At 42.3% G+C, this 19479-nt stretch overlaps 1 protein-coding gene and 1 long non-coding RNA gene across 2 annotated transcripts in view; one reads left to right on the forward strand and one right to left on the reverse strand.

Moving 5' to 3' along the window:
- The window catches only part of LRP8 (LDL receptor related protein 8), a 170007-nt gene extending 164148 nt beyond the window's left edge, over positions 1-5859 (forward strand). Inside the window, exons 14-19 of the mRNA XM_062003335.1 lie at positions 1059-1200; positions 1623-1775; positions 2437-2667; positions 4490-4558; positions 4778-4950; positions 5821-5859. Of these exons, the coding sequence (XP_061859319.1) occupies positions 1059-1200; positions 1623-1775; positions 2437-2667; positions 4490-4558; positions 4778-4950; positions 5821-5859 (807 nt within the window). The remainder of the gene's footprint in view (positions 1-1058; positions 1201-1622; positions 1776-2436; positions 2668-4489; positions 4559-4777; positions 4951-5820) is intronic.
- Positions 1-19479, reverse strand: part of LOC133626204 (uncharacterized) — an 83117-nt gene that overhangs the window by 60774 nt on the left and 2864 nt on the right. The gene's annotated exons all lie outside the window — the stretch shown is intronic.

The following is a 19479-nucleotide window of genomic DNA, read 5'->3' on the forward strand; positions in this document are numbered from 1 at the left end:
CCTGGGCTGGGAGCAAGGCCAGTGCCAGTGAGGCTCGGGCTGGGCCCTGCTGCAGTCACTGCACCAGGGCACTGCTGAGCCTGGGGCCTGGGCACTAAAAAGGTGCTTGTTCACATAGTTCTGAAATGCTCTTTCAGGCTGAACTACTTCAGTTATGACACACAAACCCTGCCACCCAGAGAAACTTCCCTGTCCAAAAAAAATGTAGCTGGCATCCTACAAAGACACAAGCCTCTTCACCAAGGCTTCCAACTCCTACCCGTTATGTTCCACTGGAAGGTTGTTTTAGTCTTGTAGATTCTGCACTTTGTAGCATTGAGTGGCAGTCTGTAGGCTTAATAACAGCAGGGCATTAATTAATTAAGTAGTACAGTGCAGATCCTCAAATGTCACTGAGGAAGACCTGAGACCTGCAAAAACTGCTCCCTCAGTGGGCAGCCACAGTGCTGCCATTAGTTGATAGGCAGTCCACTTCTCTCTGGAAGCAGAGAGACAATCCAGCTCTTCCTCTCCTGGTGGAGGATTGCCAGATAGCACTAGCCAGGGGCAGTGAAGCCTCCTCTCTTGTAGATAAACTCCTTTCTGTGATGATTTAAGTGAGTATGAGGACAAAAGCTTCAGCTTTGGCAGCTCACTCTAGGTAAGCTGTAGCAGAGAAAGGTGTCCTGGTGGCTCCCTGGCCAGATGTGTGTCACAGCCTCGTTTCTTTTCCCTTCATTCTACTGAACTGGATTGGCTTTTGACTGGACAAATCCCTTTTCCTTAAAACCCTTATTCCTCTCATGCACTGGCGTGATGAACTGGCATTGAACTTTGGGCACAGGTTCCCCCAAGACATTGCTGCTCCTTGGTTGTATCCTCAGCAGCAGGTTTGGAAGGATCTCTTGAGTTATTTAACTTCTCTGCACCTTCCTTACCTGAACAGCTGTCAGAAGAACAGACACCCCTTTTGCTTTTGAGAATTTGCCCTTGTTCTCCAGCAATGTGACTTTCTCTGCTGAAATACATGAGCTGGGTTGGAGCAGGGCCAGGTCAGAGATGCTGTGCCTTTCCTGCAGGACAGAGTGTTCTGGACTGACTTGGAGAACGAGGCAATTTTCAGTGCAAACAGGCTCAATGGCTTGGACATCTCTGTTCTGGCAGAAAATCTCAACAATCCTCATGACATCGTGGTATTTCATGAACTGAAGCAGCCCAAAGGTAAGATGTGTTCTCAGGCTATCATGGCCCTAAATCAGAGTTGTTTAGTTAGTAAATGAAATGCTTCCTGATGGTTCTTGATGAGAGAGAAAGCATAGGTAATAACATGAAATCAATGCCTTATGTTTGAAGTTCCTGCATCATTAATTCAGTGGCAGCATCTATTGAGAAGTCTGCAATTTGTTAATAGGTGTCTAATTAGCATCTTTGATAGCAGCGAGTTACTCTCGTCACTGTGACGCCCTTCAGGATATAGCAGAGCAAGTTTTATAGTGGTGGGTAAGGTTTCCCTCCCAAGATGCTTAAGCAGCCCAATTAATTGAGCAGGGAATGGAAAAACCACTTGGAGGACTTGGTATTTCTTTGCCAAGAACAAGAAATAATTGGAAAAATAACTTGTCTTTTTTTCCATCCTTAAAAAGCACCAGATTCCTGTGAGCTCAGCCCCCAGCCCAACGGAGGCTGTGAGTACCTGTGTCTCCCTGCACCTCAGATCTCTCCCCATTCTCCCAAGTACACCTGCGCCTGTCCTGACAACATGTGGCTGGGTCCGGACATGAAGAAATGCTACAAAGGTAAATACAATCACATCACAGTTACACTGTTCCAACAAGATCATCCTTACAGTGAATGTCTCTCCTGATGGTGGGAACACCAACACTGCCTCTTGTATTTGCTGCTTGCTGCCTTCTGAACACAGTGCTGTTGAGACCCAAGCTGACCTTTGCTGAAAGCTTGCTGATTTTTGAACACATTACCAGGAAAACATAAAGCAGGAAGAAGAAACAAGGGATAAGGTCCAACACTAAAAGTGTGAGTGGTCAGTAAATCATTAACATATGCCACATTATTGCCCTGGAGATACTGGGTCTGGAGAGGCCACAGGCAGCACTGGTAACATCCTGACAATTGTTTCAGGGTAGTTCTCAAACATGCAAAAACAGTTCTGGTACAAATTCAGTTTCTTCTGAAGTACTGAAAAAGATGCTGAGTTTTTTAACTTCTTAACTGCCTTCCATGCAAAGAGCTTTGTTACTGTCAGTAAGTTAAGCTTGGTGTCAGGCAATCAGTTCTGTGGGTTTTGGGCAGGGGACCATTGATAGTCTGATGACCTAGTAAACAGAACTGGAATTTAGCTTCTGCTTCTAATCATGAAACATAACAATCCTCCCCAGATTTATACCACCATTTGTTGTCCTCCTTTAACCAGATTTCGTTGTGCCTCTTGCTTTTCAGACCTTCCAACTACTTCAACTACTGTACTGCTCTCTACAGCCCCCGCACCCCGTGCCGCCGGTACCACGACCATCGCAGCGGTGCTCAGCAGCAGCAGTAACACCACTGAAGTCCTCCCCAAAGCTCTCTCAGAAGCTACAGTTACCACCTCAAGTGCTCATTTACCTTCTACCACGTCCATCCTGATAGATCCTGAGATGACCACTGGAAACAGCAATTTATCACAGCACTGTAAGAGAATGAGATTCCTCTTTTGCTTATACACCATATCACAAACACTCACGCACTGGTGGCAGACCTGACCTACATCCCAAGGCACATCGTGTACTCTTGCTGCAGCCATCTCTGTTCTAGTGGCTGGTGGGATTCTGGTTGCTCAGGATGTTAAGGAACTCGCATCAGGTTTTCACCCATCATACATGAAATGGACTCTGGAGGTGAGGCTGCAGTTCAGACCAGTCCTTGCGTGTGCTTTATACTAGCTCATCTCAGCCTCAGTGCTGGTTGCAGTGCTGCAGACCTCCATAGAGACAGCTCTACAGATGCTTCACTTAATTGTTTAATTATGAGTGTTGTGGGTGAAAAACAATACTTGCCCAGCTTTAGCTCTGGAATTACTGCAGCCCAAGACAAGTGGCATCTGTCTGTGTGGCTGGGCTGTGCACAGTCATGCAGCCTCATCCAACTTATGTTGGAAGTTGTGTGTTAGTATCAGAAAGGTAGCAGTGGTGAACACTGGCAATCCTTCTATGTCCTGCTGCCAAGGTACAGCAGAAAAGCTGGGAAAAAAAATCTAGTCCAGAGAGAAGACTTTAACTTCTAGCACTTATTCAAGGCAAGACTCAGGCAGATCTAGATTGCTTTAAAAACAGAAAAGTCCTTTTTTCCCCCCTCAGCGATTCTCTGAGCAGAAAAGGCAGTTCCCACTGCACCTGGAAAGCAAGAATGAGCCCCTGGTGCCTGAGCAGGGTGCTGCTGGTGGGAGCAGGGCTGCAGCACCCTCTGCTCTGCTGTGGGAACTCAGAGGCTGCGTTTGGAAATTCAGGCTTGGATGTTCTTTGTGTGCAAATCTCTTCCAAATGCAATAACTAACTTTTTTAATAAGCCATGGAAGCAAAGTGCTTTAATTGTCCACATTTGCAGTAATCTGGCTTATTATTAAGTAAACAGCTATGGAACAGAACAGCCTGCCACAGGGAGGTATTTAAAAGGATAAATTGCCTTTAAGTTTCAGGAATTGCTATATCAAAAGACAAAAACTACAGGTAGGTTCCTCCTCTGTCAACTGATGTTTTAGCAAAAATTCTTCTTTCTACGCTGATCCCCTCTTACGAGAGCTCAGAGCAAACATTTTTAAATACAAGGCTTGAAAGGGTTCTTTGGTTGGGGTGTTCATTATTTTTCCCTACAGTTGTTTTTTCTCTTGTAAGTACAATGGCAAGTGTTGGGATGACACTAGTGTGATGAGGCAGACTGCAGCAGTGAGTGATCTGTGGGTTGAACTCAACTCCTTAGCTGTACATACAAAAAAAATCATTAAAAAGAAAAGCTGTGCAGGTGGCTTTGAACTACATTCCTTTTCTGACAGCTCAGTAAATCATTAATTGTGTCAGTACTAGAAAGTGTTGTGCTGTGGGTTTGTGAGAACACTGTTCACCATCCCTGGATCTGGGCATGGAATTTCCATTCAGTGGTGGGGGTTTTAAAGCTGGCCTCCTTTTTGGTGCTTGAAAACTAGGGGCACAAGTACAGTCACTTGCTCATTCCTGTTTAGAGCTTCTCTACCTGCTGCTGCTGTACTGAGCTCTTCCCTTCATGGTCAGGCTCTTTGTCACCCCCTAGAAGAAACAGCTCAGCCTTGCCCAGACCTATGGGGATCTGCTTTTTATCTTCTCTGTAATCATCTTATTACAAAAACTCTTTGTCAAATCTTTGATTGCAAAAGCTTTCTGACAGGGACAATGCCATGGTTACTAATGTAAAACAGTCTTGAGTCATGGCTTTTAAAAGCAGCAAATGAGTTAAGTGATCAGAACAACTTCTGTAATTACAGATGCAAATAATGACCAAGGCTTTGATTCAACGGTGACAGCAGCTGTTATTGGAATTGTCATTCCCGTCGGTAAGTTGACTTGATTTAACCTTTGAAGGAGATCATACTGAAATGGTAGTGCATACACAGTGCTGATTTTCAGGGTTGGGGCTGGGAGAGGGTACAGAAACTACTGAAAAGGGAAAGAGAGGCTTGGCATTGAGGATATTGTACAGGGGTGGGTGTCTACATGGGAACATCCCTGCAGAGCGCTGCCTGGCTAACAGCCCTTCCTTTCCCCATTCCCAGTGGTGATCGGCTTGCTGTGCATGGGAGGATACCTCATCTGGAGAAACTGGAAACGGAAGAATACTAAAAGCATGAATTTTGATAACCCAGTGTACAGAAAGACAACAGAAGAGGAAGATGAAGATGAAATCCACATTGGGCGGACTGCCCAGATCGGACACGTCTACCCTGCGGTAAGTGCAGCAACTGCTGATGGAGAAGATCAGTCTTGTTGGGAGTTTAGATAGAGAATTATCTCCAGCAGCTCATGCATGGGCAGCTCCTGCAGTTGTCTTAGAATATGGTGGTCTGTATAGTAAGATACTCTGTTCAAATGAAGAATCATTGTCCTAATCACTACACCTAGTGAGCTCACCTGTGTAAAGCTGGCTCCCTCAAGAGCTCAGGATGTGACAGCTGATTACTTATCCTCTACTGGATTCCACTGTATCTGTGCTTAGACTGCTACCAAGTGTCTAAACTACCTTAAGGACAACTGGAGTTTCTCTACAAATCAGGGAGAATATTTTCTCTATAATATAACAGCATAAATAAGAGTCAGGTTCCTCATAGGGAGAAGTGAATGAGGTTCTATGAGAAGTTAAGGAACTTTGCCTTGGCAAGATGAAACTTTACAAAAAGCAGACACTTGTGATAGCGACTCCTATGCAGAAGAGAGAGAACCTGGGCTGCCTGGCAGTTCAGCTGCAGAGGAGTCTCCTTCAAAGCAGCAACCCTGCTGAGATGCAGCACTGGCAGTTGTGTTGGTTTTTTAGAAGAGAGCATAAAGATCTGCAAGTACTGAGTGCAGGCAGTATAGCTCCTGCAGGCACGGAGGTAAGGCCCTACGGTAGTTAAACATCCCTTACAAAGAGCTTGACCCAGCACCCCAGGGCACTGACCTCTCCAGTAACACATTTCAGGAGAAAAAAGAATCCGTACATGAAATTGTTGTCCCCAGTGTATTGGTGACAAATGAATCAGAGTTTTAACAAGAAACACAAGCTAGCAACAGTATCACAAGTCACAGATTTTCTCAAGTGTGTCTCTCTCTCCCTTCCCAGCGCGTAGCATTAAGCTTAGAAGACGACGGGTTGCCATGAGGATGAAGCCGCTGCTCCAGCCACCACACTGAACAAATTTGCTTTGGGTCACAGAACCTGCTGCTTCTTTTTGATAGTTATTTATGTTGCAGAAGGGTAACCACAAAGTTATAATGAACTGCAAACATCCAAAGGATGTGAGAGTTTTGTATGTATAATCTTTTATACACACTTTTAACTTGTTGCACTACCCACGTGTGATAGTGAATAAGCGACGGCTGAGCTACTAACTCGGTGTACATAACCAGCCAGGCTGAAGGTTGAGTAGCTATTGCTTTATCTTGAGACTATATTTATAGATATTTTGTAAATATGTTGAACATGCTTTGTGGCTATCCATCAACATAAGTAAAGATTCTGTACAGGCAGTTTAGAAATATTTATTAACAAACTCTGGATTACAAGGTCTGGTCTGTAAATACGGTAGAGGGGTGAGAGTATTTATTTTTTGTATGTTTGGCTTGCTGTGCATAGATTATCTGTGTATATATCTATCTAGTCTAGATAGATATATAGGCATATAAATATATACATATATAAAATATATATATACACATCTATTTTAAAACTACTAGCCTATGTTTATGAAAACTAGGGATAATTGACTTTTTAAAGGATGCTTGAGACTTTTGCTTTGAAACCTACAGCCACTAACTAGGAGCGGGCTGCAGGGTGAGCTCACTGCCCACTGAAGCCCTCCCAGCACACACAGAACTCTCATGCCCCCAGCTGGCTCCTCCATCTTTCAGACTACCTGGAGACATTCTCCCGCTGTGCTGTTACCAGCAGAGCTCTTGCTGCTTGCAGCATTTCAGTCAGGAGAAGCTCCTACAGCACCCAAGTGGTTTGTGTTGTATTGTTGCTTTTTACAGCTCGGTACAAATTTGATTTAGGTTTTTTTGTTTGTCTACATAGTTTTCCCCACTGGGAATCCTGCACCTCTCCAATGAGCTTAGAATGAGTAGAAACAAAGATTAAGCCCTATCCTTCAATGCACCTGAAATGAGCACTCAGCTCACCTGGCTGACTGGGGAAAAAAAACCACAACACAGTAACAAAAGTTCATTCCTTCCCTCCTTGTTCCTTTTCCTCTCCTCATCCTGATGAGTCCAAACTTAGGAGTTGCTGTAAGGCAGCATAATTATTTAATTCAGCATACATAAAACTCTTTGAACTGCAGCAGTTACCTTCCAGACGACTGCCAATGGGACACCCTGCACTGTGGCCCATCTCCCACAGCACTAGACAGAGAAGTTCAAAGCTCACAGCCTGGTCCCTGTCTTTACCTGGGGCCCATGCAGGAAAACCATAGGTTTTTCTCCCCTCTTTCTGTAAGATTCCCAGGGAATTCTATGGGAAGTACACTTCCCTCCTGCTGCAGAATGGACTAAATGCACTAAAACCTAAAGAAATCTTCCTGGTCAGTCCAAGCGTTTGCATTCAGGGGAGTAGAAGAAACTCAACCTGAACAGGTTTAGGTTTTTCTCCATTTAGAATAAGGTAATGGCACAACTGAGCTGGAAGTTGCTTCCTAACTAACTAAAAAAGAAGAAGAAAGTGTCTAAAGACCAAGTATGTATTACAAACATGATCCATACCCTCAGCATACTGCATGACCTGTGTGAGCAACACAAATAATCAGGCATCCTTTGATTCCAAATTGAGATTTTTAAAGCAGTGAAAAAAAAAGTGAGAACAGCCACTTACTGTTTTAAGGGATGAAGCTCTGTTTCTACAAATGCATGCACTGTGTGCATGAAGAAAACACAACCTGAGAACAGGCTGTATGTGATAACACTGTAACTAACAGACAAATGTAAATATATTTGAAAGTTCTACAGTTTTGATACTTTTTTTAAAAGCAGGTACCCACAAAACCCAACCTGTACAAACCATCTATGCGAGGCTGCAGGGTTTTTCAGACCACTGTAAATGAACTCAGCCTGCCGTGCTGATCTCACCTTTACAGATTTCTAACTACTGAGGTGTCAAACACCACATCTGAGGGGTTTTTTTAAGAAATTACTTATTTTCAATAACTGTTCAGCTCGTTTGGGTGGTATTGAACAGCTCTGACCTCTGTCTTGCCCTATTGAAGTTCCCTGGGCGTTAAGTTCTTGCTCGGTGACTTTTGCATGTCAGTGTGTGACGGACAAAAGGCGGCGGGCAGGGGGAGGCGGCTCTGGCTGTAGTGACAGCGGGGAGGGGGAAAGGGGCACCTACAACCAAACCAACACATTTGTAAAACAGTGCACTGTTTCTATAGAAAGATTAAATCTGTTTGTTTTTTATCTGAGACTACTGAACTTGTTATTTCCTCGTGCCTCAAATGCTGCCCATATTTTGGGCTGAGTTTTCCTTCTCTCTTCCTTGCCCACACCCAGCACAACAGCAACGCTGGAAACCATCCCCAGGAATTACTCTAGGTGTTCCTGCTCGGCCACAGGGGTTGGACTAGATGATCTTTCGAGGTCCCTTCCACCCCCTACCGTTCTGTTGATTCTATGAAACTACTCCATCCCTTCACACAGCTTTTGGTAAAGCATAACTACAGAAACTGAAACACTTGTCACAGCCCCACATGCACTCTTTTACCATCCTGAAAAGTGGACAGAAATACTGCAGAAATAGAGGCAGTCTTAACCCAGGGTGGGGTTTTGAAACATGCAAACTGTGCATGAAATGAGATCTGCTGTACTAGAGAAGTACACAAGTGAGTCAGAAGTAAGAGCACAGTTAGCCCGGGTAAGAACCAAAGGTACTGTGAACAAGGAGGGACAACTGGAGGCATTTTCTGAAATGGGTCTGATATAGACTTATTTACATATGACATTTCCCTGTGTGCAGAGAAGCTTGAGCAGACCATCAAATGCTTGAAAGCTATTTCTCCTTGCCAGTAGCGCTGCGTTTCCCGTTTGGGTTGTCTGTGTGAGAAATCTATTGCATCACTTAAAATTCAAGTTATGAGCTAGGGGAATAAAACAGCCATAAACACCAACATCCACTGATACACACCTCTTGAAAACCAAGACAAGCAAACCGTGCATTCAACAACCATGCTTTTTTCTACCCTGGGAAATTTGCAGGCTGTACTCCGAGAAGCATTACAAGGCACAGTACTGAAGGCAAGACAAACCTTTCACTGTCCCCTGTTGTTACAAAGCCTTTGGGAGCAGTCTGTTTATTGAAAGTAACTGTCAGTCAGTTTTGTCCCTAGAGGAATGCCTCTAAGTAGCTGACATTCATCAGACACAACTCGACCACCAAACTAATACAGACCTATGCACTGGTAAATATCGGTGGGTTTTCTATTTCACTTTCTTACTTTAAGGTATTTCTACACTTTAGGTAAATATTTTAGCAGAGTAATATGATAACAAAGACAAAAATCTGATGACAACAACAAGAAGTCTCCATGTCTAAATAAAGAGGACAGTACAAATTAAGTGAAAGCACCTCACAGGAGAGTCCCAGCCCTCTCTGGGGCACTGAGGCCTGCTTGCCAAACAAGCAACTACCTTTTTCATTTCAGCCCATGTTTTTGGCTCTGTGCTGTACTAGCAATAAAGTTCTATTATTTTTTGTTTGGTTTTTTACACGTAGTAACTGTAGAGTGGGAGATAATCCATACTAACACTGTGCTGCTTCATGAAGATGCTGTACCCCTACACATACTCCTATAAATCCCTTCCATGTTTATGTGACATACAGAACTCAGTTACCTTTCTGCCTTCTGCAGGAGTATTTAAACACCATTTCCTCACACTGAGCTTGTTCTCCAGCAAATCAGTCCTTTAACTTGGTGAAGCTCATTGTCTCTTAATCTTTAGCAAACAAACTGAGCAAGTGTTCCTTGTTCTGCTTGTATGGCTACAAGCACAGGCTCCACAGCCAAGACAGGAGCAAATTTCACACTAATACAGATGAACTTGAGGCTTCACAAAAGATTACATCACAACAGTGTTCCAGAAGAGAGTCCAGTGTCTCAGGACACTGAACTTGGATTTCTTATACCAACAGTGATAGCACCTACCAGCAGAAACCCACAAGCCCTGGGTAAGGCTACGCTCTCAGCTCCTACAGGAGGTTACCAATGCTAACTTGTAGCTGTACATACGCATCCACAAGCAGAAGGAGAATTAACATGATTTTGAAAACAATAATCTTCCTCAAATTGCTGGCAGCTTTCCCATTTCACTGTGTACCTCAGTGGGAGAACATTTTCTTCAGATTAGCAGCTGCTTGCCAAGTTCTCCACACAGTGACAGAAACCATCCCCATTCCATCAGTCACACCAGGGCAGCCACCTAGCAGGGAGTTGAGTGACAAGTGTAACAAGCAGAGCTCCCTGATACTTTGCTAGGCCCTGGATTACAGGATTACAGCAAAGAAGGCCAAACTGATGCTTTTTTTTTTGTCTCCATGTCAGTTAAATTCTTCAGTCCTTGCCAACAGGCTACAAAGTCAGGTGGAAGAGTAGAGGTTACAACTACAGTTCTGAGCCAGATACAGTGGAGGACAAATGACAACGACAGTTCAAATTACCCCATTCAGGATTTTATCTGCCTAGTCTGCCAATCAAGGAGTTAATTAGTTCCAACTGTAGTCATTTCTTTTCATGCATATTCCCCTACTGGGACTTAGCTGAAAGCACATACAGTCATTTAACCCAAGCCACTGCACATAAAAGATACTGGAAAGCCTTACAACCAAGCATTCAGAATAATCCCTGAATCTGTGTATTTTGCTAATAAGGCAAAGACCTAAATTAAGTCCAAGAGAACACCTTGCAATAATGCTTAGAAGATAAACAATACTTGAAAAGTAATGTTCAGGTCTAAGTTTTGATAATTCTTACAAAGGCTGAGCTGACTTACGGAACCTCCTGTAGTACTGAAAAACTGACACAGAACTATTGGACATTTACATTAAGCTACCATTAGCAATATCTGAAACGTGTGCCACATTTAAAGCCTGACCTCATACACTGACTTCATATTACTTTGGTGCTAAAGGCAGCAGCAGCAATAAAAGTCCTGGAGAAGTTAATAACAACTGTCTCACATCAGAAAAGGAGCAGCTGAGGTTAACAAAATCTGCTGCTGGAGAGGAAACTCAGACAGAATATGTATTTTTAATTTTACATACAACTGTCATTGTCCCATGTTAAAAAAGGCCTAATGAGCTAGAAAAGGCACTGAGAAGGTCAACAAGGATAACTGAGGAAGATTTTACGTTTTTCAAAGCTTCAACTGAGAAAGACACAACTGAGAGAATGTACAGTACCTCTATGTAAAGTCACTAACAGGCAGAGAAAGCGCTAGGATATAATTCTTTTTCTCCATCCATCACTACTTACCATCAGATAGGAGAGGAGATAAATGGAATCAGTCTGATGCACCATGACAGTCCTGAGGATCAGATGAGTCATTTCTCATATTTGCTTTTTCTTCTTTTCTAATCATTGTTTTCTTTACTAGAGAGCATGGAAATTCTTGTAGAAAATAAACCAACTGAAGCTTACCAGACGTATTGTCTGTATGAAGGAAAACCTTCAGCGTTCACACCCTTCAGGCAACAGCTGACCAAAAGCTTGTATCTAGTCTGCAGTAGCAGTTCTACACCTGTGCCAATTGCCTGCTCTGGTTCTTTTGGAGCACCTTTCTCCAATAAATATCCAACATCCCTTGTTGGAAAGGCAACATTTAGTAGAGTCACTTTGACCACTTGGTATTGTTAATCGAACCCCTATTGAGCCAGATGAGAAAGGTACTCTGGGGCTGGGACACTTACCCTCTGCCTTTCCTTTAAGACAGTCCTGTGAAACCACAGAAGAAATAGCAGCAGTCTTCAAAACAGAAGCCTCATCACCTAAGAGATACACACTCAGGCACTAAACCCAACAGTGCCTAATAAACGGGGTATTTTGAAAAAGACTCACGATGTTAAGAATTTTAAACAGGTATTTCAGGGAGTTTTGTTGGCCACACAGGTGTTTTTATTATCAATATTAGAACCTTTACAGAGCAATGGGGAACAGCAAAATTCTAAGAGCAATGCACTTGAGGAAAGAAACCCCAAACATCTACAGCCTGGGTGATGTCACCATTACAAACAGGGTTGAGTGTGCACAGTGGAGATTTTAAAGAACTGTAAATAAATAATTTCCAAAAGGGACAGGTAAACATGGACTTCCAAGAGCTGTATCACTGCACCATAACTACAAGCACTGTAAGAACAAGAAATTTTAACTAGTTTAGTTGGTTCAAGAAGCTCATTCTGAGAATAAATTCAATCTCTCAGCTGCACAAGATGCCAGACTGTCATTTATGAGCGTTGGTCTTTTTGCAGCAAAGGCCAAACTCAAATCCTTTTGCCCTTTTGGAGCTAAATAGATGTGAGCTCCATCCCAGTGTGGTGAGGTAGGACCTCTCTAGACTATATCTCCCTTTGATTTTTCTTTTTTTTGTTGGTAATTTAAGAACTACCCATCAAGAGCTATCAGTGTGGACTCTGACCACGAACACCTACTTTGTCTCCTGCAGACTGAGACAAAAACCATTAGGCATTGGCACACAATCCCAAAGGACAGTTAAGGCTGTTCCTTTCCCATAGCTATCACTCTTTGCCCAAGACATCACTACAAGTGAACAGTGCTGGCTTAAGCATTACAACTTACGTGGACAACCACCAAATACAAAATATTGTGGGTTTTCCTTCAGTCATGCTATCAGCTTACAGAACCTCAGATAACTTCAATATATATAAGGCACTAAAACAAACTGGAGAAAGTATGATATTCAAAGTAGGAGCACTGGCCTAGGTGCAGACTCCAAAAAGCACAAACACAGGCCAACGGGGACGAGGTATCTGCAGCCTGAGGCTGGAGAAATTGACATGCATAGAATCATGGAAACATAGAATCGTTTCAGCTGAAGAGACCTTTAAGATCACTGAGCCCAGCCTTTGTCCCAGCCCCATCAACCACAAGACCATTTCCCTAAGTGCAACATCTACCCATCTCTTAAACCCCCCAGGGACAGTGACTCAGGCACCTCCCTGGGCAGCCCCCTCCAATGCCTGGCAACCCTTTCAGGAAATAAATTCCTCCTAATATCCAGCCTGAACTGCATTTGACTGTAGTACCTTACTCTGGACTTGCAGCTACCCTATTCCAGGAACTAGCCTCAGTGATGGTTTCCCATAGCAACATAGCCTAGGGGACTAATTGTTCAGGAGAAAACAGACAAATAGGAGCTACGTCTCCCCACCAAGAGGTCATCCAGGTGCTTCCTTGGTTTGCAGGAAGCTGAAATAAGACTTCTCCACATGCATCAGAAACATGGCTTGCCTTTAGTCAAAATGTGCCCCTGCTCCCAGCAGCAGGTGCTTCACCACATCCATGGTTTCAGAACCAGGAAACAAGGCTGGGAAAAGCAAGGAAGAAGGGACTAAACCCCCTCCCCACCAGATTCCCCTATTCTCACTGCCTGAGGAAGAGATGAACAAAGGTAAATCTGTCTCTGCAATTGTTTAAGGCAGATTAACCTTCACAAACACTTATAGTTTATAATAAAAATGTTTATTAATTCTTAAAGTAAATAATGCCTTGTTTGAAGAACCATACCACTGCTAGTAGCCTGCAACAAGTGGACATGGTATCAGTGTTATGACCTTAACGTTAACCATTGTTTTTCCAAGAACCAAGCATCTCACAGTATGTAAATATAGCCTATACACACATCAAGAAGCACTTAAGATATGTTACAAATAGTCAAAACTTGCCACAGAAAACCCCATAAGAACACATTCTCTTAAATTCCTCACATCAGCCTAAAACAAACAAACAAATCCAGCCTGGAGGGACTTCCAAGTCAAAAGTTACCATTCAAAACAAGCCAACAACTTCCAAAGAAAATGAATTCATTTGTAGTGTCCACAGTTACTACTGCTATGAAGGCCACAAAATACCTTGAGCTTTGATTTAAATTCTCTTCTAGAGCACATTTTACCTTCAAAAAAAGAATAAAGCCAAAGAAGAGTAACGTGCAGCTGCCCCTGCAGATCAGGAATCTACAGCCATATATTAGTTGAACATTTTCTACTTTGAGAAAAATCAACACACAGCACCAGCAGAATATTTATGTCATCAGCTCCAGTGAATATCAAATAAGATACCAGATTGTATTCATACACTACCAGTTACTGTCTTTCTTTGAGAGACATAAGGTTTCCCCTCAGCCTGTTGCAATAATTTTCTAAGTATCTCTTGCAAGGTACTACAGAGAAGCTCCAACCCTCAATAAGCCATCCTTTCTGATTCAAGCAGAACTTTTGCTGGTTGAGACCAATTATAGAATATCAGTTTTGTGTGCTTACCTCAGCAGCAGGCCTCAAGTATCTTCTCTTTTCCCTCCACCAAAAAAAAAGAACGGAAATAGAACTAAGTTATAAACAAAATATAAACGAAGTTTGCTTCCAGAGAGGGTGAGGAACTGCTAAGCAAAGAGCATGAAATAGGAGTGATCTGAGACCAGTGGCAATTAGAAAGAAGCAAAGGGCAGCTGTGCTGGGACTTCAGCTGACACTTATTCAGAAGATTTGATGATCCCCCCCAGCAAGGAATTTTCATCTCCAAGTGCACACACACAGGTGCTGCTCGCAGAAGTGTTGCAAGCAACTGGAAAAAAAACCCCAAACCTACTTTTAATATTTGAATTCCTGTCAGCCTCTGGCACCTGATCATTAGTACCAGTACCTAATATAAAGCAAAAATATTTGGCAGTTTTAAAATTGTGCCCACATGTAATGACTGTGCTGTATTCAAGAAGACTGTGCAAAGAACTGCATGGGAATTTCTGATAAAAAGACAGGCAACTCCTCAAGCCACTACTTTACGCTACTGTGACAACACAGGAAGAACAAAGATGATGGTTTGCTTTCCTGCCACTACCCTAAAATTAAGCCTTTCCCCACTGACACTAATTTGGCTAACACCTCTGGTCTGATAAGCATTTGGCAGTGAGTCTGTTTTAGTTCCTCTTTAATCACCTCAAAGACTCCTGGAGAACAACTGATGGCAGAAAAATGGTCAACGATGAGCTGGATGTAAAGAAAATGATATTTCCTTAGTAGAAGAGTCACATCAAAAGTCTCACAGCAGACCTCAGCACTTTTAAACATTTTCATTTGATTTTCTTTCTTATTCAATGCAAAAAACCACTGCTGGAGTCAAAGACCAATTGCTTTGTCTTTAGCCTTCATTATTCCACACTCAGTTTTTCTACAATTCGTGTCATAAAATCCTCACCCTAAACCATAAGGTTTCACCTCACTGACCTTACAGCTTCTGAGCTACTGGCAAAAAAATGTACATGGTTGTTTATTATATGTAAAAGCATTATCCCTCTGTAGTCTTTAAAATCACATAAAATTATGACCAAACTGTGCTCTCCAGCCACCAGCCTGTATTGACTTTAGCAACAGCAGCTCCATATGCTGGTTCTGACAGATCCAGAGAGAGGACACTTCACCAAAGTGTCTGGAAGCACCACACTGCATAAATGAAAAAGGATGTTAGAGTGGGAATCAACATAGAAAAGAAACATCCAAGTCAACAGTTCTGAGAGTAAGAAGTTTATAGGGATACACAGGGATGTTGTCCAGCTTTTCTGGCGTGAGCTTTAGAAATTTTGTATGTCAGAGGAAAAGGAAAAAAGGTATCAGTGTATGATTACCTGCAGCATTCTCCAGAGTATATGGGGTAACACCTACCTTGACGAGAGAATTCATTTTCAAGGCCTACACTAATTCTCAGTAAAATATATTTGTTGTAGATTAACAATGCTAAAAATATGGGTTAGAGGTAGCTGCAGAGAAGACACTTGGAAGATTCATGGCTTTCTCTAAAATGGAAGTGGCCATGATAATGTCAAAATACCTATAAATGCTTTTTATCACTTCAAGGAATCTTTCATGATAGTTAAAATTGTGAAATGCCCCAGAGTATTTATCACAAGCACTTCCTTTCAACATTCAAAGCCTATACTGTTAAGGCCTGGTGAAATACAGGCTTTTAAAAGTGTTTCAAATAAATTATTCTCTCTTTCATGAAGCTCTTTAGTGATCTTATGATACAACTACTATCCATTTTTTTCCAACAGACATGTGGGCACGCTGCATGGAGGGGATGTAAAGCACCCACACTACTCCTGCTCAGTTTCTTCCACGGCTACAGACCAGAGCTCTCTCCAGTTATGGACTGTGCTGCCCACAGGGGATGGCCCATTCCAGCAGAGGCTTGGACAGATTTCTGCTCTAGCAGGTTACTCTAATAAGGGTTCTAAGTTCCGTTTATATTGAGCCAGCTGCACGAACACCTAGTATGCATGTCCTTTCTCCTGCAGGAATGCACCATCTCCTGCCTCCACAGAAAGCAACTACTGATACAGAGGAAATTCAGTGAAAGAAAGGAAACCTTTATCTTAATGTGCACTAGAAATTTTAATTAATTGATATTATTTTATCAAAGATATAATTTTCTATCTTGGTCTGCAAGATTACAGAGGGATACAGCTTTCTCTCTACAGATCTGTAAAGAAACCAGGTAGAGATTTACATAAGCTACAGGGGAAGGGAAAGGGGAAAGACTGTACAAATACTGTCAGCTACAATTCCAGTATGCAGATACTTTTCCTCTAAACTGTTCTTGTGTTTTCATTGACTGTGTACTTTGAACTACATTTAAAACTAAAGAGAGCTTGGAATTGTAGTCACTCTGCATTAAGAAAAGAAAAAGCCACTCTTCTGGTGAAAAAAGATTTCATGTTTCTTCAGCTTATTATGCTCGAGTGGCATAATGTCTTTATCTGTTTCCATTACCTTGATAGATGCCTGTATTACCCTGCTCTGTCAAAAGCAATAAAAAGGCCTCTGAAACCAAAACAAAAACTCCTCTTTCAGTATCTAAATGCCACATCGAAAAGCTTCTTAATAAGAAGGAAAGTGTCATCCTACAGAATATCACTACACAAATAATGGCAATACAGTTACAGTGTGTCTCTGTGATTCCAGGTAGTATGTTCTGAGTAGACAAACAAAACATAAAGGTTTGAGGAGACAGAAGGGTTGCATGGGTTTGATTCTGAATTTTGGGGATATGGTTTTCTTTAACTACCACCAGTCTTGCAAGCCCCAAACTGGTTCCTTCCTCCCAGATGGTTTCACTCCTGACAGCTTCACTGGGGGGTGGGGGGGAGAAGGTATTTAAAAACCAAAAGAGCGGGTTCATGTTGAGAAGTCAGAGGTCAAGGAAACAATAAGGATGTCAAGACTCAGTCAGTGTCTCCTACTGAAACTTCAAGACACATAATGCAATTCAGTCCCCTAAAGACAGAGACTACAGTGGGAGTCTCTTCAAGCTCTTGCACAGTGAACAGAACATGAACATCTACATGAAGCTAAATGGCGAAAGAGGCCAGCACAGCCAAGACATTCAAGTTTCTTTAACCCAAATAAAACAAAGATATAATCATATGCTGACATCTCTGATGCATTAGACTGCAGAAAAAAGTACCCAGCTGGAGCTGGATTGACTTGGGACAGGTGAAGGTAGGGGAAAAAAAAATAATAGGAAAAAATGCAAGGAAAAAAAGAACTTCATCTTCAGCAGAAAGAATGCAGTTTTAATGGACCATGGAGCATCAGGTAGCCAGAAAGCAGGTGACCTTTCCCCAGTACTGAAATAACAAAGACATAGAACACAAATGGTGATAAAACAACTGCAACTTTACAAAATCAATTTATGTGAGAATACAAGAACAAAAGACATGACCTTTTCTTTGTTATTAAATAAAGCAAATCCATTCTACTGAAGTCTTCTTTTTGAATGGAAGTTATTGCCTGACCTTTCTTATTCCACTACAGGATGCAAAGAGGTTTGGAAAGTATTTAAGCTCTTTTGTTCTTCCTAAATCAGAGCTTTGTGCCACCCCTGAGGGGAACTGGCCATCCAAACCAGCCTTATATCTCCTCAGGATCCTTCAACACACAAGTACCAGTTCATGGCCTGTACAATGAAGGTTCAAACATGAGATATGTTTAGTGGATATTATCTCAACATTGAGATATTAGACCAAATATTGATACCATTTTCTATGCTATTCTCAAAGAATCTCAGAAGAACAAAATGTATTCCTTTAATCACTGTTCAGGTGAGGGAGCACTGGAAGGGGCTGCCCAGATGGGCTGTGGAGTCTCCTTCTCTGGAGACCTTCCAAACCCACCTGGACAAGTTCCTGTGTGACCTACTCTAGGTGGTCCTGTTCTGGCAGGGGGGTTGGACTGGATCATCTTTTGAGGTCCCTTCCAGCCTTTAAGATTCTGTGAAATTATCCCGTTCCATGGATATTTCCATAAGATGAGGCCTTGATCATTTACTGGATTCTCTGCACAAACCGTTTTATAAACAGCACAAAAGGCAAATATTGTGTAAATTAATAATGATTACATAATTAATGTAACAATAGTCTAAACATTATTTTACCTGTAATTTCTCTCTTGTGGGGGCAGTGCCCAAGTAATGTTCAACAGATGGATGTTGCTGACTGGGATAACTGCAAAATGGGTTTATTCATTGAAAATAGAAATGTGTTATTATTTCCAATCCTTTTAATCCCAAGAGCCATCTGTGGACAAGATACTTTATTTGATGTAGAAAAAACCCATATGTATATGCATTTGCATATGTGGAAATGCATAAAAACACATGCAATTGATTCATTAAGCTGCCATCCACTGCTCTGTTCAACTGTTGTCAATAAGGTACTGCTTATGCACCATCCCCATAACTTAACAGGACGGACTCATAGTCACAGTAATTCTGACTGATTGGAAATCAGGAAGCATTTCCTGAGAGAGAGATTCAAATCACACTAAGATGTACACACAAAGAGCTCCCTCACTTCTGAAAGGGGATTAGTTTATTACAGTGAGGTGGTTTAGCCCAGTGTCCACCAAGTCATAAAATCACTCCCCTCCTAAACTGGACAGAAGAGAGAGAGAAATGTAACAAACGGCTTGTGAGTTGAGATTAAGGGAAGCAGACACATGAGCAGCAAAACCCACCTGGAAGAGTTCCTATGTGACCTGCTCTAGGTGGTCCTGCTCTGGCAGGGTGGTTGCACTGGACGAGCTTTCAAGGTCCCTTCCAATCCTTAAGATTCTGTGACTGAGAATCCTATCTCCTAGCTACAAAAGAATAGTGCTCAAACCCCAGAATCTGAAATTATATGCCTCTATGCAGTATAGAAGGGACAGTTTTTTGCCAAAAGGAATGTATAGAAGGTGGAAAGAATAAAAACTGGCATACTTACAGATGGAGGATAAAGAGCATTAGTGAGCACAACTGGACACGAGGGTCTATGACACTGCCCATTTCAGGGCCTGCCTACCTATTGCCTCTAATAGCTCTGAGCCCCCTGAACAAAAGTCACAGGGTACTATGAAAGGGTTCATTCACTGGTAAAGCAGTCTTCTTCTGGATAAAAAAAGGTTTCCATGGCAACCCTGAATGAATTCAGCACATCACCTGCACATAAAGTCTTGACAGCAAGGGCTGTC

This window comes from Colius striatus, chromosome 10, assembly GCF_028858725.1.
Source record: "Colius striatus isolate bColStr4 chromosome 10, bColStr4.1.hap1, whole genome shotgun sequence".
NCBI classification, from domain to species: Eukaryota; Metazoa; Chordata; class Aves; order Coliiformes; family Coliidae; genus Colius; species Colius striatus.